Source organism: Xenopus tropicalis, chromosome 5, assembly GCF_000004195.4.
Source record: "Xenopus tropicalis strain Nigerian chromosome 5, UCB_Xtro_10.0, whole genome shotgun sequence".
Taxonomy (NCBI): Eukaryota; Metazoa; Chordata; class Amphibia; order Anura; family Pipidae; genus Xenopus; species Xenopus tropicalis.
In genome coordinates this window covers 138635261-138662196 of record NC_030681.2, presented here as the reverse complement: position 1 = coordinate 138662196, position 26936 = coordinate 138635261, and the positions used below count along the sequence as shown (strand labels likewise).

At 41.6% G+C, this 26936-nt stretch overlaps 1 protein-coding gene across 1 annotated transcript; it reads right to left on the bottom strand.

Moving 5' to 3' along the window:
• Positions 1-22879: 22879 nt before the first annotated feature.
• kcnf1 (potassium channel, voltage gated modifier subfamily F, member 1) lies at positions 22880-24950 on the bottom strand. The gene is given in 1 exon segment (NM_001102926.1): positions 22880-24950. A coding segment is annotated over 1 exon segment (1455 nt). The 5' UTR covers positions 24574-24950; the 3' UTR covers positions 22880-23118.
• Between the last annotated feature and the right edge of the window lie 1986 nt (positions 24951-26936).

Here is a 26936-nt window from a genome sequence, read left to right as displayed (position 1 = left end):
AGGTCAGAATTTGAATTGTGTGTGGCCATCTTTGGAGAGATAAAGTCCAGATGCCTCCTGCTTGTTTTCATTGTACCAATAGTTGCTTCTTGTCAGCTTTTTGTGATGTTCCCAAGATGTTTATCTGCAAAGTATCCATGCATGGGGCATTACATTAATAAAGGCAGAAATCCAAATGTAGCATCTGGTAAAGATTGTTTCCTACTCAGAAGCTTTGTATTGCTCTCCAAACCTGCCAAGGTATGTGCTTCAGTCATTCTCCAGATATTCTCTTTATGACGGGAGGGGGGGGGTGGGATTCACAGTGTGCATTGTAATTAACTCAACCGTCAGTTTAATATGGAGCATATGTTCTTGTGTTCTGAAGGAGCATGTATGCCGTTGTGCCCCTGTCCCTAAGGATACCGAGAACCGTGCCGAGGATTTTGTTCTAACTGAGATGTTAGTATGCAGCCCATAAATGTGATTAAAGAACCAAATTAGCAAATTGCCAGGCCTATGAACGCAAAATCTAACAGTGTTTACTGTACAATCAATACACGGCAGACGTGTTGCCAATTAATGTCAATAGCACAGCTTGCTGAACAGAAATCCTTGAATTTTTCACCTTTAGAAGAATGTCAGTTTAAATTATCTAAATGGTCCGTCCTGTCTACACGTTGAGCAATAATTACTCTGCTGCATATGGCTCCAGCTGGGCAGTGAGCGGCTCCTCATTCTCTGCTGTTATATTATTGCCCAGGACAGGGTCGCCTATTGTTGGGCAGGGGCAAAGCAGCTTGTGCTTATTTAATGTTCATTTATCTGTTGTATGTGCTTTCAACTGCTGTTTATCTACAGCTCCCAGGGTGCATACTATAACCCCAGAATGAATACTTAACCATCATATTAAGCATTAATTAATCTTGCTAAATTGGAATTTATATATTAGTAAATATTGCTCTTTTACATCTTTTTCCTTGGGCCACCATTTTGTGATGGTCTGTGAATCCTATGATCCCAGGGGGCGGCCCTTAGTAATTAATGTGGCAATTTTCTATTTAGGATTACCCAATGGCACATACTACTAACAAAGTATATTTTTATGAAAATGGTTTATTTAGATGAAGCAGGGTTTTACATATGAGCTGTTTAATGGTATATATTTTTTATAGAGAACAAAATTGTTTAGGGTTATAGTTTTGCTGCTCTGGGGGCCTACAGAGCCAAAAGCAATAGCTCATGCTTTTAAAACATTTTATTGAAGTTTTGCAATAAACATGTAGGATGAATAATGACAAATTATTTAAACATAGGTTGTACAACAATAGTCACATTCGATAGTTTGTCCTTCAAAAAGATAAGAAATGAAGAAAATAGAATGCTTACAGAGAAACAAAATAAGTAATTTAAATAGAGAAAAACAAAAACAAATTAACTAACTATGCCCAGTGGAAAAACTATAAAAAGAAAAGGAAAGAAAAGTTTCCTAGAGAGCAAAATCAAGGATAATTTTGCTTATATGTTCATGAATTATTGAAATAAATCTATATATGTAGTATTTTATAAATCTGATCCTTATTACTTATATCTATAGCATTAAAGAAAAATGACCATGTATTTTTAAAAGGAATCCTGGATTTAGGTTCAGCAATAGCTCATATATGCACCCCCACTAAAGAAGGTTATGGGATATATTATAGGACATCTGTGATGCTGGTGTATAATGGTTGGGTTTGTGCAGGTCTGTACAAACAGGGATGAAGATTGGCAATGTTAAAAGAAAGTTCATATTGACCTACAACTGAATTGAACCATTTACTGCATAGGATTCTGCCTTGTGGAATGCAATGGCTTATACTGCACTAAATGGTAACCCAAATTGCCCTAAAGGCTGCCATTTTAAACTGCATACATTCTAATCCCACATCCTTCATGGACGTTTAGCAAATGAGTTTAGTGGCATTCTGCCAAAAAATGCGAGGCCAATTAAATTAACTGTTTAATGCCGATTGTTTGCTGTGCCATTTGCTCAAGGGCAGGATTGTTTTCATACAACCAAGACAATGGAGACTGGGATCAGTAAAACTACCATAAATTGTCACATATGGCCAGGGCCGCCATCAGAAACGTTGGTGCCCCGCACAATTTATTTATAGGGGGCCCCACATGAACACAAGTGCACAGCACCAAAATATTGCCCACGCCCCTTGTGTGTGCAAGCTAATGTTACTTTTTAATAAGCAGTTCATATAAAGTGTTCCATTGATTAATGTGCTAATATTTCAGTCAGTTGATTGGGGGTCAGTGGAGTTTGTCCCTGCAAAGCTTCTCTGCATTGTCTGCTTAATACGCAAGTTACTAAAGTTCTAAACAAGTTACGGAGCTTTCTAAACAGTTTTCGTGGAATTGCGTAAGTTTCGGCGTAACTTTATGCATAAATTACATACCGGACCGGGCGCCCCTAAGAAAGAAGATTTCATGGGGCCCTTGTACATTCATTCCCCCTCTATCCCCCTGATAGCGGCCCTCCATAAGGCCTATTGGCCTCCAGTTAGATAGCCTTAGTCTCTACTGATAGCTAAGTAGCCATCCAGCTTTCCCTCAGTATAATATAAACCACCTGTCGCTGCTGTAAAGGTGGCTCTAGAGAATTTTTGGGCCCTAGAATGAGCAGTGACACCCAGTTTCCACTATACCCAGTAGGAACCAGCAAAGATAGTTCAGCTGCTGGAAATACACCAGTAGAGAAACCTCATTTGACGTTAGGTTTATCTGACAATGTTCCCGTGATCTACCGCTGCCTGAAACACAGGCCAAAGCCGGCCTAACAGACACTGTGACATTATTAGCTGTGACATTATTGGTCGGACATATAAATTAACTGATATTTCATATATCCCGCAGTGCTATCTTCTCCATAGTTTAATCACATTTCGATTATTTACAGTGGAATCGCTCTCTGCAGATTGGACTTATCGGCCATATCAGTACCTGACGACACAATGGATATATATATCCGCCCATGCATGGTGATAACCTACACCGACAAGGCACACTGAAGGTCACTTTTTACAGAAGGCATATATTAACATTTCCATCAGTGTGTTCCATGGATGTATTATCATTCTCTCTCTCATATCTGCTATAGCAGCTGTATCGCATTTCAGATAACAATTACATGGTCACGCAAAACTAGGAATACTAGCTGTTTCAGTGTTAAAACATACCAATACACACACAAGGTTTAATATAAACGATCATATTTTCATATCATTCATAAATAACCCATAGCAACCAGTAAGATCTTTGCATTTGAACAGGTGACCAGTAAATGCTTCCTGCTGATTGGTTGCTATAAGTTAGTGCTACTGGGCAAACTTAGTGCCTTTTGTTACATAACCCCCTAAGTTTGCCCAGATGCAGTAACCCATTGCAGGTAGAATTTACTGGTCACCTGTATAAAAAGCAAGTATCTTATTGGTTGCTATGGGTTACTGCTACTGGGCAAACCTAGGGGGTTATGTAACAAAAGGCACTAAGTTTGCCCAGTAGCACTAACTTATTGCAACCAATCAGCAGGAAGCATTTATTGGTCACCTGTGGGACTGGGCAAATTTGCAAATGGTCAGTAACTTATAGCAGCCAATCAGTGATGAGCTTTCTTCACCAGCTGCAAGTAGAACAATGAAAGCAAACATCTGATTGGTTGCCATATGTAACTGCACAGGTGCAAAATTGCCCAGTGTTTATAAATGACCCCCCAGTACCTTTTATTACAGATACGTATTATTATATTCCGTGTCTGCTTCTCCAGGATCAGAGCTAGTAAGTTCTCTGATGTTGCCTTGTGCCTTGGAGTATTTCTACGTAGATAAACCTTTTCCTTTGGGTTTATTATATTATTGTCCCTATACACAGGTTAAGGTAGGTAGTTGTGTTCTCCACTCCTTGCTCCCTTGTCAGGATCCCTTAACCTACTGTGGCCCAATCTATTAAGATGCCCTAGTGTTTGGTTTAATTGATTTTCCCTTGTTAGAGTCAAAGCGCCACAGCTCATACAGTGCATTTAAGATCCTTGCCGTTCACTAATTAATGCCATTATAATGAATGCATGATAAAAGCATTTGCAGCTTGATTAAATCATTTGCTCTTTTATTAATGGGTGGGGGTAGCTAAGTATAAGGGCTCTGGTACACGGGGAGATTAGTCGCCTGCGGCAAAACTCCCTGCTCGCGGGCGACTAATCTCCCCGAGTTGCGTTCCCTCTGCCATCCCACCGGCGAACATGTAAGTCGCCGGCGGGATGGCAGACGCGGCAGCGCGATTTCGCGCAAATCGCCGAAAAAGACTCGCAAGGCTTTTTCGGCGATTTCCCGAAATCGCCCCGCCGCGTCTGCCATTAGTACCCCCTCCCCAAAACCAGCTTTGGTTGGCAGAAAATAGCCACCAATAGATCCCCATATATACCCATGGGGAGGAAATCTTTTCTGGACATCAGTGAAGGACATGAAGAGAAAAGGAGGGAGAATGTTGTTGTGAAGGATAAAGAAGGGGGTGGAAGTGCTCACAGCAGCCTGCTGCTTTCTGGAAGCCAAAAGTTGACACATAATTATTTCTTAAGAGTTCAGCGCTGAGAGAACACCACGCTGATGGAGCACTAAGCTATTATGGAATTATCTGGCCTGTGTACCAGTGTGAAAGAGTTTATTCAAATGGAAATTACGGCAATGCCTGCTGCAGAGGAAAACGCTCTGCATCATGGAAAGGAATAGATGCCAGGGCGCGGGCATTAGCGCAACACGTCGGCAGCCACTTGCTTTATTAATCGCCACAAGTGGGGCCGGGTTATGGGCATCACATGGTGTGTGGCCATGTATCGTAATTGGGCTTTTAACAATAAAAAATAGTACCTTGCTTTATCCTTTATCAGTGAAAATCCTGTAAGTTCAACATATACTATTGTTGGCGGATCTGCTGAAGGCCACAAAAATATTCCTCATGACTCTTAGAGACATAAATGCTTTAGTAGATCAGTTGTGAGAGCTTATTATAAGTAGATTATTCACTCTAAACATATTTATTTGATACATGAATAGGAACCAATGTTTAGTTAACCTTTACTGAGCACTTTGTTATACTGTAGGTAGCAAACTCAAAAGAGCCACTCATAGGAACACTAGGGGGGAGATTTACTAATCCACGAACGGTCCGAAGGCGGGCGAATGCATTTTTTTCGTAATGATCGGTATTTTTGCAACTTTTTCGTCGCTGTCACAACTTTTTCGTATGTCCCAGGACTTTTCCGTCGCCGTCGCAAAAAAATCGGATTGGTTTTTCCCCTGTTTACAATTCGGGATTCAGATTCGTGGATTAGTAAATCTCCCCCTAGGGGTGCTAATGAATCTGCAGTTTTGGACACACATCAAAAGAAAATGGCAGTATTTCATTCATGATCATATGGTATTTGGGGCATGGGGCTATTAAGTATCAATAATTCAATTCAGAAAGCCAGCTACTTTAGGGGGCAGATTTACTAATCCACGAACGGTCCGAAGGCGGGCGAATGTGTTTTTTCCGTAATGATCGGTATTTTTGCGACTTTTTCGTATGTTCCGCAACTTTTTCGTCGCCGACTTTTTGATCGGCGTCGCATTTGCCTTTAAAGGGGTGGTTCACCTTTTAGATAACTCTTAGTATGTTATAGAATGGCTAATTCTATGCAAGTTTTCAATTGGTCTTATTATTATTTATTATATTTATTATAATTTTTTAATTATTTGTCTTCTTCTTCTGCCTTTTTCCAGTTTTCAAATGGGGGGGTCACTGACCCCAGCAGCCAAAAAACTATTGCTCCATGAGGCTACAGTTTTATTGTTACTTGTTATTACTTGTTTTTCTATTCAGGTCCTCTCCAGTCATTTAAACCACTCCCTGGTTGCTAAGGTAATTCAAACAATGACAACTGCATAACTGCTGGAGAATTACTGAACAAAAAGTGAAATAATAAAAAAAAAACACACAAATAATATAAATGAAGAGCAACTGCAAATTGTTGCAATATATTACTCTCTACATTGTACTAAAAGTTAAATTAAAGGTAAACAACCCCTTGGTAGTTTCAGGTGGTTAACACTTTGTTTTAAACCTGTGTGTTGAGTTCAATGACAGAAGCTTGCACCTTTTACAGGAAGCAATGATTCTGTCATTATATTTATGGTGTACATTTTATTTCTAAATTACACTGTTTACATAGCAAATAATTCACTCTGCCATTTAAAATTTTATTCTTGAACCAATAAATGTATTTGTAGCTGTAATATTGGTGTGTAGGTGCCATCTCAGTGCCTTGTGCCTAAGTCTGAGCTTTCAGCCAGCGCTACCCATTAGAACTGCTTTCAGCTAACCTATTGTTTCTCCTACTCCCATGTAACTGGAGGAGTCCCAAGCCGGACTTGGATTTCTTACTATTGAGTGCTATTCTGATACCTACTGGGAGCTGCTATCTTGCTCCCTTCCCATTGTTCTGCTGATTGGCTGCTGGGGGGGGGATATCACTCCAATTTGCAGCGCAGCAGTAAAGTGTGACTGACGTTTATCAGAGCACAGGTCACATGGCTGTGGCACCCCAGGGCTAGCCCCATGGGAAAAACAGATTCTGCTGGAGAAGCTCTATTAACTGATGGGTTTTTAAAAAAACATGTTTTCCCATGACAGTGTTCCTTTAAAGATGAGCAGTTGAAATGTAAGAGTCTGTTAGTAGGATCCACAATGGACTTGAGTGGTTAACAGTGAAACAGGAAGCCAAGTAAAAGCCCAATTACATGAAAAAAAATCCCGAGGCCTTATTTTTAGTGTAGTACATTTATCTTGTTGTCTGAATGATCTTTTGTATACACAGTAATAGCAATAAATACATACAGTAATTAAGACATGGATTAAAAAGGCTTCTAAATGATGGAAGGCAACCCTACTGAGACCACATCAACTAAAAATATTGTTTTTGTTCAAATGCAACTGTATTATGCTTTGAATACTCTCCTTCATAAAGTACATTCTATTAAAACATACTTGAAAGTGCAAGGGCCACATTCAAAAATACCCACCCGCAGCTGTGACAATGTAAACAAAGTACCCAATAGGGCTGTTCTGCCCCCAATAAGGGGTAATTATATCTTAGTTGGGATCAAGTACAGGTACTGTTTTATTATTACAGAGAAAAGGGAATCATTTAACCATGAAATAAACCCAATAGGACTGTTCTGCCCCCAATAGGGGGTAATTATATCTTAGTTGGGATCAAGTACAGGTACTGTTTTATTATTACAGAGAAAAGGGAATCATTTAACCATTAAATAAACCCAATAGGATTGTTCTGCCCCCAATAAGGGGTAATTATATCTTAGTTGGGATCAAGTACAGGTACTGTTTTATTATTACAGAGAAAAGGGAATCATTTAACCATGAAATAAACCCAATAGGGCTGTTCTGCCCCCAATAAGGGGTAATTATATCTTAGTTGGGATCAAGTACAGGTACTGTTTTATTATTACAGAGAAAAGGGAATCATTTAACCATGAAATAAACCCAATAGGGCTGTTCTGCCCCCAATAAGGGGTAATTATATCTTAGTTGGGATCAAGTACAGGTACTGTTTTATTATTACAGAGAAAAGGGAATCATTTAACCATGAAATAAACCCAATAGGGCTGTTCTGCCCCCAATAAGGGGTAATTATATCTTAGTTGGGATCAAGTACAAGGAACTATTTTATTACTGCAGAGAAAAAGGAAATAATTTTTTAAAATTAGAATTGTTTTCTAATAATGGAGTCTATGGAAGATGGCCTTCCCGTAATTCAGAACTCTATGGATAATGGGTTTTCGGATAACAGATCCCATACCTGTAGAATAAAAGAACAAGATTATTTTTTTTTACCATTGTGTAAGAAACAATATACATGTACCCTTCAACTAGAAACACAAAAAAGAAAAAGGGGGTGGGTAGGTTAATTGGTCACCATTTTTGGGTGCCAGACACGCTGCCAGTTGCCCGTGATGTGAAGGAAAAGGCGGGTAAGTCCCCCCTCTTTTATCTACCATCCCTCCCATATAACATCCAGCCAATCCAGTACTCCCACATACCAGCTCCCAGGGTTCTCTTCTTCATTAACCACTTTGGTGCCCAAAACTATTTTTCCATTTAAATGTGGCTCATGTGTAAAAATGTTTGGGGCCCCTTTCTTTAGGGCATGGGAATTGTCATATAGAGACCCATCATCTGGATGTACTGGTCATGGACCCCGCCTGTCCAAGTTCATCATAATCTTCTAAATGTGACATCATTGTATTAATACAATCTCACTTCAAACACTTTATCCAACAGTATAAAACAGATGCATTGCTCAGGGTATCTTATCAACCCCTGCTAACTATTATTATAATATCCTTTGGTCAGTTTGCAGGTTCTTTCTGCAGTGGCCATCGAGTCTAGCCCATAGGGACAATAGCATGTGGTTCCAAGCTCATGAAAATGGCCTGCTTACTGTGTATATGGCGTGTTAATAAAATGTATCTGCACAAGGAAGTTTAGTTTTACTGTTCTTCTACTCTTTTGGGAAAAGTACCTAGAATAAAAACATGTTTTTGAGGCTAAATGTCTTTACAGCACATCAGTAATGGATGAACCAGCGTAACAGTTATTCACAGAGCAGTTATTCAGATCTCCAGGCTCTGTCAGCGTTTTACATCACAAAGATGCAATTAGCACCTAGACAGGTATCTAATAATCAGCACATTCTTTATTGAGAGTTGAACATGACCTCAATGTGCCATTTAGTTCTGTCAGATCGTCCCAGATGCGCCCGGCACAGCCTGCTAACCAGACAGATAATGCATTAAATTGCTGCTCGCATTTGAAAAACATTCTCAAAGAAGAAGACATATGCAATATACAGAGCATAAGAACTGGCTGACAGATATATCAGAGCACCTCCTTGAAAAGCCCCAATTTTTTTTGGGCATGAAGTTTCAGTTCTCTGGATTTCTGTCTAATACAATTCTCACATGTTACGAGTCTTGTTTATTGGGAACCCGGCCACTCTCATAGCCCAGTGCAGTCTAAAGCTGGCCGTACACCCTTGTTTAAAAGGCAAAAGTAAGGCTGATCAGTTGGTTGAGAAAAAGCTAAAGGAAAGATAGGTTGGCTGACCATCCTTGCATGTAAAGAGACCAGTCGGAAAACAAGCCAGGAACATTATAAAGTGCCACTACTGTGCTATCCTGTCGGGAAATTGCAGTGTTAGTCTGTAAAAGCTGTTTTTGGTGCTTAAATGCCGTATTTTTTGGGTACAAAGCATGGCACTTAATGTGCCTAGAACAGCCCTGTGTGCAGTAACCTGTGGCAGGTAGAGAATGCTGCATACTGTGCACACTGGGATTCAAATTAGGCCTTGGAATTACGGTTTGGACCCTGGCTCAAACTTTGCCCCACCAGCCATATAAATAGTGACCTCCTATGGCTACGAGAGCAGCCCCTCTGGCATTTGCCAGAATCCACAGATTGCCAGTCTGGACAACTATACAAAAATAATATTTATAAAACGCACAAGTAATACAACAAAATGAAGTTGAATTGCACGTTGTTTTAGAAGCTTAGAATTGCTATTGAGTAGGTGCCTTGAACTTTAGATCACTAGCAAGATGTATACATTTTGATAAATGTAAATGAAAAATTCTTCTGAATGTTAATATATGAGGAATAAAAAGAACAGTACATGCCAGGGCCATTTTTGGTCTGATTAGCATCACTTACTTAAAAAGGAATATCTCGTTTGTGCTGAGTACAGCTCAATCGCAGTGCGAAGCAACAGTTCATGGCAATTATGTCTGTAGGGTCAGGAGAGTTTGCATGAAATGGAATGTTACATAAGCCCTGAGGTTTGTAGCTGTCTGTTTATCAGAATCCGAGGGCTTTGATCAGAGGCATCAGTAGGGTTTATGGAGCTATCATTAGCTGCACTATAACAGAATGAGGGCCACACAACGGGAACGCAGAGAGAGGCCTCCTGTTATCTCAAGGTTATAAACCCCCAAGCGCAGGACACATTGTCTACATAACTCAAATTGCAGTCACTGTACCCATATATTTCCATGCCTGGAAGAAATAATGTCCATAACAGCTGCAGCTCCAGTGATAACTCTTGTTCTGGGAATAATGGAAAGTTGGACAACTGGGAGTGCAAAGTTTCATGTCAATGTACTGAATGGACTTCCACTGCTGTATCAAAATGAATACCTATTCCAGCAATAATAGCATATACACCCTTAAAGGGATACTGACACCTAAAATTAAACTGTTTTTAAAAATATCAAAATATTGTCTTTGCATGAACGTTATAATGTTGCCATAAAAGTACTTCCTAATGTTTTTACATTAACCATTTGATCCCCATGTTCCATATTTGTGCAGCAGGAGGCCGTTAGCATAGGCCGAAGCTGTGACTGACAGGCTGAGAAGGGACAGTCAGGTTGGCAAAACAGTCAGGTTTAGGGACTTCAGGTAAGAATTGCTTACAAAAGTAGCCCTATTGATGAAAAATGATGAACATGATCTATAGGGAACTTTTATGTATATTAATATTTTGAAAAGTAGTCAGTTGTGTCAGGATCACTTTAAGGTTCTTCCCCATATATGTCATTGGTGTTGCCAAGTATGGCTTGGGCCAATCTAATAGGAAAGGACAAGCATAGGTAGGCCGGTATATTTTAGATATGCATACTGGTACAGGCATGGGACCTGTTATCCAGAATGCTTGGGACCTGGGGTTTTCCAGATAAGGGATTGTTCCATAATTTGGATCTCCATAACTTAAGTCTGCTAAAAATAATTCAAATATTGAATAAACCCAATAGGACTGTTCTACCCCCAATAAGGGGTAATTATATCTTAGTTGGGATCAAGTACAGGTACTGTTTTATTATTACAGAGAAAAGGGAATCATTTAACCATTAAATAAACCCAATAGGACTGTTCTGCCCCCAATAAGGGGTAATTATATCTTAGTTGGGATCAAGTACAGGTACTGTTTTATTATTACAGAGAAAAGGGAATCATTTAACCATGAAATAAACCCAATAGGGCTGTTCCGTCCCCAATAAGGGGTAATTATATCTTAGTTGGGATCAAGTACAGGTACTGTTTTATTATTACAGAGAAAAGGGAATCATTTAACCATTAAATAAACCCAATAGGGCTGTTCTGCCCCAATAAGGGGTAATTATATCTTAGTTGGGATCAAGTACAGGTACTGTTTTATTATTACAGAGAAAAGGGAATCATTTAACCATTAAATAAACCCAATAAGGCTGTTCCGTCCCCAATAAGGGGTAATTATATCTTAGTTGGGATCAAGTACAGGTACTGTTTTATTATTACAGAGAAAAGGGAATCATTTAACCATTAAATAAACCCAATAGGACTGTTCTGCCCCCAATAAGGGGTAATTATATCTTAGTTGGGATCAAGTACAAGGTACTGTTTTATTATTACAGAGAAAAAGGAAATCATTTTTAAAAATTAGAATTATTTGCTTATAATGCAGTCTATGTGAGATGACCTTTCCGTAATTCAGAACTTTCTGGATAAGGGATCCCATACCTGTAATGCAATTAGGGTGTTTCATGTGGCTTCTTCTTATACATGGTTCTCTTCATTACTTGGGGTTATTTCCTCTTCAAATAAATGTACATATGAGATTAGGTTCTGCTGTAGGGTGCCCAGATGTCTCAGAAAGGCAGTGGAAAGCCAACAACATGGACATTTTATTTTCGACACAGAAGTCTTATGACTCTTTGGGGTTTAGAATCTGCTTGCCCCGTTAGCTCATAATAGATATATGGAACGGTGATATAACATTCCCTCTCCTGTAGTTGCAAAGATATTGAACACATTAAACAAGCATTAGCCCTCACATTTTACCCTATTTGGCTACAAGGCTGCCCTCCTTCCCTTCAAAATGTAAATTTTGAATAAAAAAAGTCCTTCTAAATTTAGGATTCAACTTGCTGTTATTAGTCTGACATTTATTATCACTTTTGCATGCTCTGAGGCTGAGGCTTAGAGGGATTCTGTAATGATTTTTATGGGATACTTTTTTATTTCTAAATTACACTGTTTACATAGCAAATAATTCACTCTACCATTTAAAATGTTATTTTTGAACCAACAAATGTATTTTTTTTAGCTGTAATATTGGTGTGTAGGCGCCATCTCAGTGCATTGTGCCTGAGTCTGAGCTTTCAGCCAGCGCTACACATTAGAACTGCTTTCAGGTAACCTATTGTTTCTCCTACTGCCATGTAACTGGAGGAGTCCCAAGCCGGACTTGGATTTCTTACTATTGAGTGCTATTCTGATACCTACTGGGAGCTGCTATCTTGCTCCCTTCCCATTGTTCTGCTGATCGGCTGCTGGGAGGGGGGATATCACTCCAACTTGCAGCGCAGCAGTAAAGTGTGACTGAAGTTTATGGTTTCCAGGTAACAGATCCCATACCTGTACTTAAAAGTGCTCACTATATCAGCACCTTAAAAATAAATATTCCCCAAAAAGTTACTCTTATCGCTGCACAGGATCCTTCTTTACTCTACATGCTCCACCCGTCCTCCATTGCTATTATAATTCAATTAGTAGTAGTAGTGGTAGTAATAATAAAATTATTTGTTTTATTTAGAAATGGCCATCTTCTTTCTGTATAATATGGGTATCGTAAAAAATATGTATATAATGCATGGGACTTTGGCTTTTCCAGATGGAGCACCAAACCTTAAGCTACCAAGAGCATTTTAACCTTAAAAAACCCAAGAGGATTGTTTTTCCACCAGTAATGAATTATATCGATTTGTTTAACCTCAAGTAAAAGGCAACATGGGCGAATTCTGATGGTGGGGCAGAAAACAGGAGCAGACCACCACCATGTTCCCACTTTGCCCCCTTCCCAGGGTTCAGCTCCTCTGGCGCAAGTCCTTGAGATACAAAATGGGGCATAAGGGCCTGTCCTTCTCCCATGAATACAGCACTGCGTGGGTTTGGCATCACTGTATTCATAAGGAGTGGATGGGGGTGCATGTTGGCGCCTCCTTTGTCTTCTACCTGTTATTCGGTTATTTAATTTCAGCCTATTGGAATGCACTGAAAGGAAAGGAATAGTGGAAATGCACTCTAATAGATCACCATTAACTATAAAACTACAGTTGCTGCTGATTGTTAACAGTTGTAGCACGTTTATACTAAAAAAAGTCAAAAGGGAGAAATTGGCTACCTTCTTTCTATCTGAATCTCAATATAAAGCACATATTAAAAAGAAAAATAGGGCTATCTGTAAAGAAAAAGTCACATTGCCATATATGGATATAAAGAATATTAAATAAAATAAGGGAGCTTTTTAAAGCATATTTTCTTCTCATTAATATGTGATTTTCAAAGAAAGAGTCCCAGGCTTCCTAATGGGATCTTCAGATAAAGTGTTGGCAGTTTCTGGTTTCTATTCCGTAAGATGTTCTCTGCTTATATCATTACTTGGCAGATTTATCTGAGATCTAAACTGTTCCTGTTGTGCTCCAAGCAAAGTCTAACATCAGCCGTTTCCCCGGCAGCTTCCGGCTTTACTCTGCTATATTCTGTTTTATTCTGCTCGCATACACAGCAGCATACCAGTCGTCTCAGGCATCAGTTGCCCACGGAATGCTCTGTGTTTGCCCCGGGCTCAGCGCTGTCACTCTCTCATAGTGTCACATACATTGTCCCCCCCACCCCCCAGCTATTGTCAAACTACAACTTCTACAGTAATAGAATGGCCAGTTCTAAGCAACTTTTCAATTGGTCTTCCTTACTTATTTGTTATCGTTTTTTAATTATTTGCCTTCTTCGCCCAACTCTTTGCAGTTTTTAAATGGGGGTCACTGACCCAGGCAGCTAAAAAACTATTGCTCTGTGAGGCTACAGTTCTATTGTTATTACTTTTTGTAACTTTTTTTCCTATTTAGGCCCTCTCCTTTTCAGACAGCAGTCTTTCATCCATGGTTCCTAAGGTAAATTAGGCCCTAGCAACCAAATAGCAGCTGAAACTCCAATCAGGAGAGCTGCTGAACTGAAAATAAAATAACTAAAAGACTACAAGCAATGAAAAATGAAGACCAATTGCAAATTGTTTCAGAATATTACTCTCTACATCATACTAAAAGTAAATTCAAAGGTGAGCAACCTCTTTAATGGCTGAACACCCTCACATTGGTGACCCCAGTGGATCACACCTTTGCCTACAGTACAAACATTTATTTTAAAGGAGAAGGAAAGGTATACTGGCTGAAGCGGTTACCTGAAACCAGGCTGGTGCTCCTGTTCACCTGAAGCACCTCTATAGGAGCACCACATTGCAATCTTCTTCTACTCCTGGGATGCCCAGCCCAATGCACTTTTTGGCAAGCTGGAGCTCCGGGCCCTAATCACTATATATTCCCAAAAAGCAGCTGCACCTGGAACTTGAGACCAGAGGCTCACTCTAATATCTAAATGTAATCACTAGGGCTTGGCTAATATTTTGGCACTGCCAGTAATTACACCATTTCTTCTCATTTGAATGTGAAATGTGCATCTATGTTGTTATTGTCTTCTTAATATTATGTTTTATGAATTATAGTTTTACATTAAGGCCTGACCTGGTATGAAGTCAGGTCATTTGCAGACAGCAGGACAAAGTACACAGTGAACAAAACAGGTGCCAACCACCATGTTTTTCTCACTTTGCATTCACCATGACCACCCACAGGCACAGGACTGGGGCACCAAGACCTGAGCCTTCCCCATAAATAGAGTTCTGTAGCACTGTATTCATGAGGGGGATGCTGGGCATTCAGGCACAAGGTTAATGTGGCACAAAGTGTAAAGCACATCTATGCCCCAGACACAAGTGCTGGCTATGTGAACAATAAGAGGCAAGCCGTTGCACCCCTTGCTCTAGCACCTGAATAAAGAAAGTAGTAGCTGTTACATAAATGTTATAGGAGTGTGGTTGCTAGACACCTAGCCCCATATTGCTGCTGTAGATGGGATTATTATGATTCCCAGATACCAAGGTGGGGTGTGTACCAATTACTCACTTTGCTCTGTATTAGCAGGGGAGCAGGTAAGTGGGGTGCAACCCTACAGAGCACAGTCATGCTGAAAGGTATATAAAATTATTGCAAGACTTTGTTCTGTTCAAAGTGCAGTTTTTGGATACCAATGACCATGCATTTTTTAATCCAAAATGCAGCATTTTTTCCCTGAATTCTAGGGTAAGGTAAACTATACATATAGTTACAAATCAGGTGCAAATTCCAGCTAATGGGGGGACTGCTTCATTTCTAGTGTGTGGTGTTAAAATGGCATTAGTGTATGATTATGTCTGCTATGAACCCCATGCCAGGGGGCATAATGTAGTCAGGGGTTCTGCGGTGAATATGAGCCTCAAGATGGAAATGCTTGATTTGTGGGTTGCAAAATGGGGTGAGGCTTGTGGTGAGTGGGCAAGGTTTAAGAAGGTTTGGAGATCGGAATAAATATGGTGTCACTGGGCAGGATCACGGGGTGGGGTATGGGATATTTAGAGGGTGTGGCTGTGCATGTAAGGGGCTTTTGTATTGGTTCCCCATTTTACTTGTTACTATTGGGCTAATAATTGGGGTCCCCAGTGAGGAGGGCCCTGCTAGTAATAGTATGTAGTCCAGTAGTATAAAGCACCCATGATTAATGATGGTGGCTCTGGCTGTGGGAACCCTGGAGTTACTGCTAGACTTAGAGTGGCAGTAGCTCCAGGGATCCCCAGCTCCAATAGGTGCACGATTCAGTAGGAGAGGCAGAGCTTAATTCTTTGTTGCTTATAAAGCCGCGCAAATGAGAAACACAAGCAGAGCCTGAGCTCTTTTTCAGGTAAAATCGGATGGCACTGGCAATGCTGAAACATGGTTGCCTTGCTGTATGGCTAATGGCTAGAACTGCCCTTATACACTGCTTAGGACTAAATAGGGTAAATAGAAAGGATGGTGCGTATCTTTATGATAGAAATGGGTTGAAGCAGAGTATAAAAGATGCATAAGCACATAAATTAGTCATAAGACAGATAGATGGAAAGGTAGAACTTTACACATAATATATCATGCTAACATCTATTCAACATGCAGACAAAACATGTCTTTTATATTTACTGCATTGTTCAGCAAGAAAACGAGTTGACTTATAAGTGGCCTAGCCGAAAGCTAAGGAAAGGAACAAAGAGCAAGAAAAGGCAACTCTGAGTGTAAAAATCAAAGTGGCGACAAAAATTTCAGCGCTAAAAAAAAGCACACAAAGGGCATTGAGTTCTGGGGATAATAGAGGCTTCCCCTGGGGTTTAGCCACAAAGAGTTGGTACTGCGATGATTGGTCTAATGTAAGCTTAGTGGAAAATAAGATCTTGTGAATCAACCACCCAGGCACAACCGCCAATCCCATATAAATATTACAGAGCTCCAGATGAGGCATTGATATTTTTTTCAATGATTTACCTACTGTTAATTAAAGATGGGAAACCCAGTAGGAAAGGAAAAGGCATGATGGTGCAGAGAAGGTAAGACAGAGAACAAAGTAGAGTCAAGGTGAAAATGCAGAAGGTGAAGGCAGACCTGTATTCCTTAACCAGAAGGGTAGGAGTGGTTTATGCTCAGCAAAAAGGCGAAGGACCACGGTTGAAAGTGACCAGTCCTTATATCTCGATGAGAGTTTGAACCAGGAAGGAGGTGTCCTTGGCTGTCAGCTCCATCAGTGGCATCATCTCTCACCCCAAGCAGCTGGACAATGGCACCTTTTTAATTGATGCTAGAGGACATCTACAGTAGGAGGTAAGGTAGGTAGGGCAAGTAATTGACTCTTACAACTATACAATGCCACTGTAAGAACAGAAGGCAACCAAACATTGTTAGCTTCCCAGGCAGGCAATAAAATGGCTGGAACCTATTCATTTCAAAGGCAGTTGCTTGGACCCATGGCAGCATCCCTGAGTGAGACTCATACCATGGAGTCCAGCAATTTCTATTGAAATGAATAGATTTACCCGACTAACAAATGACCTCCTTTCGGCTAAAGCCAAAAAACACTATTCGCTACTAATACTTCTCGATCTCTCTGCTGCTTTTGACACTGTGGATCACCCTCTTCTCCTCCAGACTCTCCGCTCTCTTGGCCTTCGTGACACTGCCTTATCCTGGTTTTCATCTTATCTCTCAGATCGATCCTTCAGTGTCTCTTACAATGGGGAATCATCTTCTCCCCTGCCTCTTTCTGTCGGGGTTCCTCAAGGCTCTGTCCTGGGCCCCTTACTATTTTCTCTCTATACCTCCTCACTTGGGAAACTAATCAGTTCTTTTGGCTTTCAGTACCACCTCTATGCTGACGATACTCAGATCTATCTTTCCTCTCCTGATCTCAACCCAGAGCTTCTAACTCGCGTCTCTTCCTGCCTGTCCGCTATCTCCACTTGGATGTCCCAACGTTACCTTAAATTAAACCTCTCTAAAACTGAATTGGTTCTCTTTCCCCCATCCAACGCCCACATTGTTCCAGAGATATCTATAACAGTTAACAATTCTACCATCACCCCATCTTCCCAGGTCCGGTGCCTTGGGGTTATCCTTGATTCTGCCCTGTCCTTCACCCCTCATATCCAATCACTTATCAAATCATGTCACTTTCACCTAAGAAATATCTCCAAAATCCGATCATTTATCACCCAAGATGCTGCCAAAATTCTTATTCACTCTCTTATAATACCTCGCCTGGACTACTGTAACTCCCTATTAATTGGCCTTCCCCTCCAAAGACTGTCCCCTCTCCAGTCCATAATGAATACTGCTGCCAGGCTCATACACCTCTCCAACCTCTCCTCCCCTGCCGTGCCACTCTGCCAATCCCTGCACTGGCTTCCCCTACCATCCAGGATAAAATTCAAACTAATGACTCTCACATTTAAAGCAGTCCATAACTCTGCCCCACCCTACATCTCTGAACTTATCTCTAGGTACCATCCAAGCCTCTTGTTACGCTCCTCTACTGACCTGCTCCTCAACTCCTCTCTCATTCCCTCCTCACACACTTGCATTCAAGACTTTGCAAGGGCTGCCCCCCCTTCTCTGGAATTCGCTCCCACAAACTGTCAGACTTTCTCCCAATCTCTCTGCCTTCAAGAGATCTCTAAAAACACATTTATTCAGAGAAGCTTCCCCTAATCTAGTTTAGCAATACCCTGTACCTCTCACAACTCTGGTCATGCCCATTCCCACACCTTGTGTCTCAACCCTTTCTCCTTGTAGATTGTAAGCTCTTTTGGGCAGGGCTCTCTTCACCTCTTGTATCGGTTATTGGTTGCTTTATATGTTACTCTGTATGTCTCCTTGTAGATTGTAAGCTCTTTTGGGCAGGGCCCTCTTTACCTCTTGTATCGGTTATTGGTTGCTTTATATGTTACTCTGTATGTCTCCTTGTAGATTGTAAGCTCTTTTGGGCAGGGCTCTCTTCACCTCTTGTATCGGTTATTGGTTGCTTTATATGTTACTCTGTATGTCTCCTTGTAGATTGTAAGCTCTTTTGGGCAGGGCCCTCTTTACCTCTTGTATCGGTTATTGGTTGCTTTATATGTTACTCTGTATGTCTCCTTGTAGAGTGTAAGCTCTTTTGGGCAGGGCTCTCTTCACCTCTTGTATCGGTTATTGGTTGCTTTATATGTTACTCTGTATGTCTCCTTGTAGATTGTAAGCTCTTTTGGGCAGGGCCCTCTTTACCTCTTGTATCGGTTATTGATTGCTTTATATGTTACTCTGTATGTCCAATGTATGAAACCCACTTATTGTACAGCGCTGTGGAATATGTTGGCGCTTTATAAATAAATGTTAATGTAATGTAGATGGCTTTGATGCCCATGCTCAGAGCAATTATGTATTTTGCTGTCAAAATATTTCAAAATGTGTCCCTTATGCATTGTTCTAGGGCAGGGACCCCCAACCAGTGACTCAGGGGCAACATGTTGCTCCCAGTGGCCTCAAAGTAGGTGCCCATTTTTATATTTATTCATTGGAGACAAGTTTTGGAAGCACAAAGACACAGTTTTACTCCAATCAGAGTCTCCTGCAGGCCAAACAGTCCCCATGGGGCTACCAAATAGCCAATCCCAGTGCTTAATTTGGCATCCCCAAATAGTTTTTTTTATCCTTGTGTGGCTCCCCAACACTTTTTACATCTGAGTGTTGCTCCTGAGTAAAACTAGGTTGGGGGTGCTGCTCTAGGGTATCTCTGCCTTTCTAAAGAAGATTACAATGGAAAAACTATTTCTTTCATATTCTGTCCATGTGAAACAACACTCGCAGGAGCCAACCGGTGGATCAAAGGAAACATAAATCTGCCATTTATATCCCCTTAAATTATTTTCCCTTTTTGTTCTGCAGCTCGCCAATTAGGCATGACAATTGCTAACTCATTGCTAGGGGCAGCAGCTTTCTGGTTGCCATAGTTACTGACACTTAAAATTCCTGGTTACAGGTAGAATATAAATGGAAAAAAATCAAAATCCACAAAAAACACCAAACTGGAACAGCTTGTATTACACCCATTACGTTAATTGTCACATCATGGATAATGATAGAACAGTTTATTTTGTGCTTTTTTTTTATTTGTTTTTCCTAAGGCTGTGGGAGTTACCACACTGCCATAGATAGTAAAGTGCAACTTGCCAGGGAAGGGGACGGCAATGGGAGGAAACTGAGCGATAATTAACATCCCCTTTAACTGCGTGTGATTTATCTGCCCCAGAAGCATTGCTATCAGCACAACATACAGGGGAGATTTGTCCTACAGGCCTCCCTTATCCAACAGCCAGTATGGTGCATGGCTATAGTATAGAGAAGAGCAACAAGGTCTTTTTGATTTTATTGGTGGAATTCTGAGCCCATTTTAGCGCCAAGGACTGTGCATGGGGATCTTATATGAGCAACACTCCTTCTTAAATGAACTATAAAGGGGATCTATAGATATTGTATTGTATTGTAATGTATTAATTCCTTTTTTACTAGAAATGTACACAGTGTGTTCCAAGGTATGCGCACAGACGGAGGTATAGTTATTATAAATTAGCCAGTGAAATTAAACACCAAAGGAAAACTAAAGCCTAACTAAAGGAGCAGGGAAGCCCTTCACTCCTCTGCTCCTCACTACATTCCCTCACTGGTCTCCCTACATGTTCCTGGTCGTCTCCTCTGCTCCTCTCAGAGCCTCCGTCTTTTTACACCATCCACACCCACTGCGCTCTCTCGTCTTAAACCTTTCTATCTCGCTGCTCCTTACCTCTGGAACTCTATCCCTGAATCCCTCCGTAGGGAACACTCACCCACTCTCTTTAAGAAAAAACTCAGCTGTTACCTTCTGGAGCACTAAAACATTATTTTGCCCAGTCCTGCGCTTAAGGGAAAATGCCCATACCTGGTGCACTCTTACCTTCCAATTTGTGCCTGTATGTTACCCAACCACTTAGATTGTAAGCTCTACAGGGCAGGGACCTCCTTCCTACTGTGTCTCATACCCCATGGCACTTATTCCCCGTGTATTTATACTTATTTATTGTATTTATTTATTATAACACTTGTCCTAATTTTGTATTGTGTAACTGTGTATATTGTAAGATTGTACAGCGCTGCGTACCCTTGTGGCACTTTATAAATAAAGTTATACATACATACATACATTCCTACCTCCCCCCTGCGTGTGTGTGCCCACGTGTATGCACAATGGAGTTACGGGGAGTGCAGACTAGGGGTGGACAGGGGAGGTACCTGCCTAGCGGCAGCAAGGCACCCTGGGCAAGTGCCTCTCCTGCTTACCCCTAGTTCTGGCCCTGCTCAGAGCACACTGAACATGTGCAGTTCCACTGTCACTTCTAACAAATTTCAGTAGGGTGACCCCCTGTAAAAAAAAAAACTGTACCACTTCTAAAATAATCAAGTTACTCTTCACTATTCCCCTCTGAACAATCTGTGTCTCTATATGCAGGAGTCGGAGTCAGCTAACTCTCTTTCAAGAATACTGACACAGAGCTGGGTGTAGAGAGACAGACTGCTGAGAAGGGGAGGATTAAAGGTAACTTGATTATTTAAGAAATGGTGCTGAATTTTTAATTGATTATTTTTTCATTTTCAAGTGATGAACCTTAGATTAGATTTCCATATGCATTATAGCCCTCTTTAAGGTTCTAGACACCACAAAAAATACTGTACTGCCTTTTAATACTGCAGCCTCACTGAAGTACAGAAACAGGAGTAAAACAAATTAACAAAGCAGAACTTTTAATGCGAAATGTAATTTGTGGGCTAATTAGGGAGTTACTTGAATGCCCGGCTGCTGTTCCCATCTCCTTGGCACAAAGCGTGTGCCGGATTTCAGTTCCATGAGTGTCTCGATGCCTTCAACTCCAGCCGTCAGTAATACCTTGTGTTTGTTCCCCATAGCAACTGCAATATTTGATACAAACAGCGTTGCAGCATAAACAGCAGGGTCTAAACATCTATTTTTAACAGGTGCCAAAAATCATGGCTCTGTTTCTGCTCATGGATTATTCTGCCTTTTGTTGTTAAAGGGCTGGTAAGGCCACTAATACAATAAAGGTTACACATACTTGTTGCAAACAAAATATTTCTAAACAGCAGCTGCCCTGTGTTACGTTAGTCATGTGTTTCCTAAAGGTATGAAAAGCCCTGTTAATCTCCACTTTCTGTTCTCCTAATGTGGGCCCTACAGTCCTATGGGAGGACCCATGTAGCTAATTTATATAAACAATATTAGAACTTGTGAAGCAAACACACAAGTGGCCACTTACAACCTGGAAGACAGGGTGCAAAATGCACAATAACAGAAGCAATCTGCCATAAGTTTGCACTCTGCACCCTGCCTTCCAGCCTAATTGAATTGCTAAGACCTGTGGCCACCACCATGAATACAACACTGACTGCATTTGGCAGCACTGTATTCACGAGGTGCAGTTGTAGGGAGGCATGCAGTATCCCCCTCCCACCACCTACCTATCCCCTAACTTGCATGTCATTCAGATCCTGTTCCTTAACCTTGGGTCCCTATAATCAAGGGTATCAAGGAATCCTGGGAATTGTAGTTCAGTTTAAGAAGCAGGTGTTTTTTAGTTACAATATTACATAGTTACATAGGGTTGAAAAAAGACCAGAGTCCATCAAGTTCAACCCTTCCAAGTAAACCCAGCACCCACAACCTATACTTACCAATCTATACACTCACATACATAAACTATATATACAACCAGTAATACTAACTGTAGATATTAGTATCACAATAGCCTTGGATATTCTGCTTGTTCAAGAACTCAAGCATAGTATCCAAGGCTATTGTGATACTAATATATTGCAATATATTATATGGGATGGTTTTAAACAAGTTGAAAAGGGGGAATTGTCCTGACCCCCAGCATCATACAGGTCCCTTAATGAGCAAAATATAGACTACATAAAAAAAAAAACTGTTTTATTTTTACTATACACATCAGGGATGTCCAACTTGCCTACCTGCAGCAGTTGAACTGCAACTCTCCAAATCCCACAGAAACCTTTAATATCCTTCTTTTCAGTATAGTGTTTCTTTTCTGATACGGTAACAATACCCTCCCTAATTGGCCCCTAGTCACTTAATTCTATATATATATCTATATAGAATTATACAGTATACAGTACGTACAGTAATAGTGTAACAATGCAGTGCAGGTACCTAGTTATTATTTGGTTTAAACCCGACATAACTGAAGAATCTCTGACAACCAAACTAATAACACATTTTCTTTTATTTAAGTCACATACATAAATAGCTGTACATACCACAAAACTGACACTTAGGTAGGTCTTTACACGGGACAATCTGGATGTTTTCATTGGTTCTGGAAAAGAATTGCATCTGATATTATTTGCTGCTGTATAAGAAATGTGACCCAATAGTCCCCGGAACCCTTGAGGAGGGTTTTTTAACCACTGCTGCTTCTTTAGCGTTCGAGTAAGCTGATAAGTTTTATTTGCAGCTCTGAAGCCTCGTTCTGTGGTGTTTCTCCTCTGTCAGAGCCTGGATGAATGTATCGCTGTGAGAAACCTTCATGTGAGCTCCGACCGACAGACCTCTGCCTTCAGACAGCTCCTTAGAACTTCCATTGGCTCCCAAATACCCACCGTTGGAATGAAGCTCCATAAGTTCCAGTTCATGTTTGGTAGCTGTCTCCAGTACTCTCTGCTTGTTGTAGTACTTCACAAAATTGTTGATGATGGGGTGGATTGGGAGGGCAATGGCAATAACCCCACAGAGAAAACTTGTGGCGGCATTGAGTTTTCCCAGGGTGGTTTTAGGGTAGATGTCTCCATAGCCAACAGTGGTCATAGTGATGATTGCCCACCAGAATGACTGGGGTATGCTTTTAAACAGAGTGTCAGGATGACTCTGTTCCATAGTGTATCCCAAGGCTGAGAAGACAAATATCCCCACGGCTAAATACATTAATAGTAGTCCAAGCTCCTTAAAACTACTCTTAAGGGCATAGGTTAGTGTCTGCAGCCCTGAGGAATGGCGCGCTAGCTTGAAAATCCTGGCAATTCTCATAATTCTGAGAGCCTGGATAGCCTGCTGGACATTAGTGAGTCCCATAATGGTGGCCCCTAGGTTAGTCAAGATAATGCTGACATAGAAGGGGAGAATAGCCAGGACATCAATGATGTTCATGAATGAGAGGGCAAAATGTAGCCTGTTGGGTGATGAGATCAGCCTCAGTAGGTACTCCAAGGTGAACCACCCAATACAGACAGTCTCAATGCTATCCAGAGTAGGGTGCTCCACATGGTTGCCCTGCAGGTCCTCAACTTGCATCTCTGGTATGGTCCCTATGCACATTACAGTGGAGGAGATTAAGATGAAAAGAAAAGAGAGAATAGCAGTTATTCTGGCTGGGAAGGAGGATTCTGGCTTCTCCATGAACTTCCAGAGACATTTCTGGAACCTTTTCCATTTACTTTCCGATGTGTCCCCTCCTAGATCATCCAGTATGGTTTGCACTCTCTTGGCTATCTCCTCCAACTCCAGGTTCTTCTCGTTCAGGTGGCTCTTGCAACAGTCATCCAGCAAGTCCAAGTCCACTCTCCAGAAGTCCATTTCGTTCTTAAAACATATGGGGCAAATACCTTTCTTCATGTGGACCTCCCCATACAGGTAGACCTCTATGATACACTTGAAGGCGTCGGGGTCGCGGTCAAAGTAAAACTCCTTCTTGCCGGGGTCGTAATCATCGCACAGGGAGAAGATGGCATCATACCCCCCGGCCATGCAGTTGACCAACTCGGCCAGCCTGGTCTCTGGGTACCGGTTCAGGACATCTCCATAGAGAACCTGCCTTATTCCTCCAACATTCACTGTGATTTCCACTTCTTCGCTGCAGTCGGACCCATCCCCGCTGAGCTCTTCCAGGCTGCTAGCCGGTACCATGATGCCCACAGGAGAAGGCTCAGGGGCGCACCGTTAGTAAGTTAGTTGGCTGCAGAATGGCGCAAAGGCAAGGACTGTAGGAAAGATAGAAGATTTCAGGGTGCAAAGTGCAGGCAGATCAGGGCATACAATGGGTGCGATTGCGCCTCCAGCCCTGGCACCGCTGCGCCTTACTCCGAATCCCTGAGCCCTTTGCGCTCATAGTTCATTCCTCTGGGCTCTGCCCGCTGCGCCCCCGGCTCCTCTCTCTCTCCCGGTACATCATTCACCCCCAGCCTGCTGCCCCTCTGCTTTCTCTCCCTCTGACCGATACAAAGCGATTTTATGGAGTTATCCAACCAGCGGAGATCGGCTGAAACTTAGTAGCAAGCGAATCGCAGTTGCGACTGACTGTGGGTTTCATGCGGCCAGCCGCCGCGTTTAAAGAGGAATTCCAGGCTGACGTCACGGCCCTTTAATGAGATTCCCCCGCCCGGGGCTGAGCGCTATTAGCGGCGTCTGCGGAGCCACAGTGAGGGATAGTACATGGGCAAGGGGATCTGCGCCTCTCAGGGTGTTGCTGAACTACAGGGGAGCTGTTTCTGTAGCTGCAGTGCCCCAAGTCTGTAACACAGGGGAGGTACCTGTTGTGTTAGTATCCCAGATATCCCTCTGCGCTACAGCTCCCTGTGCCCTTACCGGGCTTTATTGCTGGGCATTGTAAGGCTCTGTTGATTAAATGACTTCTTTTATATTAATTTGTTTGATTTATTAAATCCATGGTTTAATACTAAGATTTCTCCTGCACTGCAAGTATGTTTTGGGAAAGAGTTTTGGGGTGCCTATCTATGTACCACCTATCTATGTACCACCTTAATATATATATAGCCTATATATACATATATATATATTAAGGTGGTACATAGATAGGCACCTTTCTGTTATGTTGCCCCAGTGGAACCCACACAGAGCATCATTTCACTAGTGAGTCTAATTATGTTTGGAGAAGAGACAGTCAGACTTTTGGCTTCAACTTCACTTTGCAGTCAGGCATTTAGGGTTAAGCCAGAAAATCCCCTGCCATAGACTATACTGAGAATTGCCTCTGCTAAAACACACCTAGAGACAGTTATCAGTAAATGATCAGCATTGACCATTTTGGTAGCCACAACAAGTAGCTGCTACTAGTAGCTCTGTGTGTCTCACCCTAAGATAAGACAGGGTCTGTGCAGAAGTGAAGGATCAGCAGAGGGAAGATTCCGAGGTGAATATCTCTGCAGCTGCACAACGTTAGAGCAATGGCACACATGGATATTAGTCGCCCACGATAAATCTTCCATATTGCGGCCGACTAATCTCCCTGAAATGCCATCCCACCGGCAAGAATATAAATCGCTGTAGGGAAGGCATACGCGTCGCTTCAGTTTCCCAAAGTCGCCTCTCAAATAAAACTTCGGGCAACTTGGGGAAAACTGAAGCGACGCGTTTGCCTTCCCACAGGTGATATACATTCCTGCCAGTGCGGTAGCGAAGATTTATCGCGGGCAACTAATCTCCCCGTGTGCCACTGCTCTTAAGGACTCCCCTTAGCTTATAACTAGGTTAAATATATATGAAAACACTATTCTATCAGCCATTCAGTCCTAACTCCAGTAATAGCTGGGAAATCAAGTTTTTACCCCACTTAATTAGATGTGTAGCTGGGTTTCTATGAATACCTGGGAGAACAAACAGTATATTCCCCATATTTCACCCTAACTGGCCTTCAGGCTGAACCCCCCCAGCCAAAGCTCCAGGTCCCCCCTGGATTAACGTCGCACGTGGTGATTACTCACCCGGCAGTTTGCTCACCTACTGCCACCCCCCTGTCAGACAGGACGTATTTGAGACGGGTTCTGGGTTCAAATCCACAGAGGCAGATGATGTGCTTGCCAGAACTCATTCCATGGCACCTTCTTGTTGTGCATTTTCCACAGTATAAAATATTGAATTCTCGGCTGGAATTGGAGGTTACAAATGGAAACAGGTTCCATAAGAGATTTATATACTCACTTGTTATAAAATATGTGCATGAAAGCGTAATCTTCCTTGGCCTTTTACAACTTGCACATTTATAATACTTTCTGCCTCAGTCATTTTGATTCTGTTTTACCATAAAGAAAGTCCTTCAATAACATTCCTTCTGCCTTTAAAACATGAAATGTGGATTTGAATGTCACTGTAGCAGCCTGTTGTGTTGAATCACTCACCTAACCATACTGAGACAGCCGCAGCAATGCTCTGTTACAAAGGTGTCCACTTCCGTGCCGTCAGAGTTCAATGCTTGTATCTGTGCCTATGTGTCTGTGTGTCAGGGCCGGGACTAGGGGTAGGCAGAAGAGGCA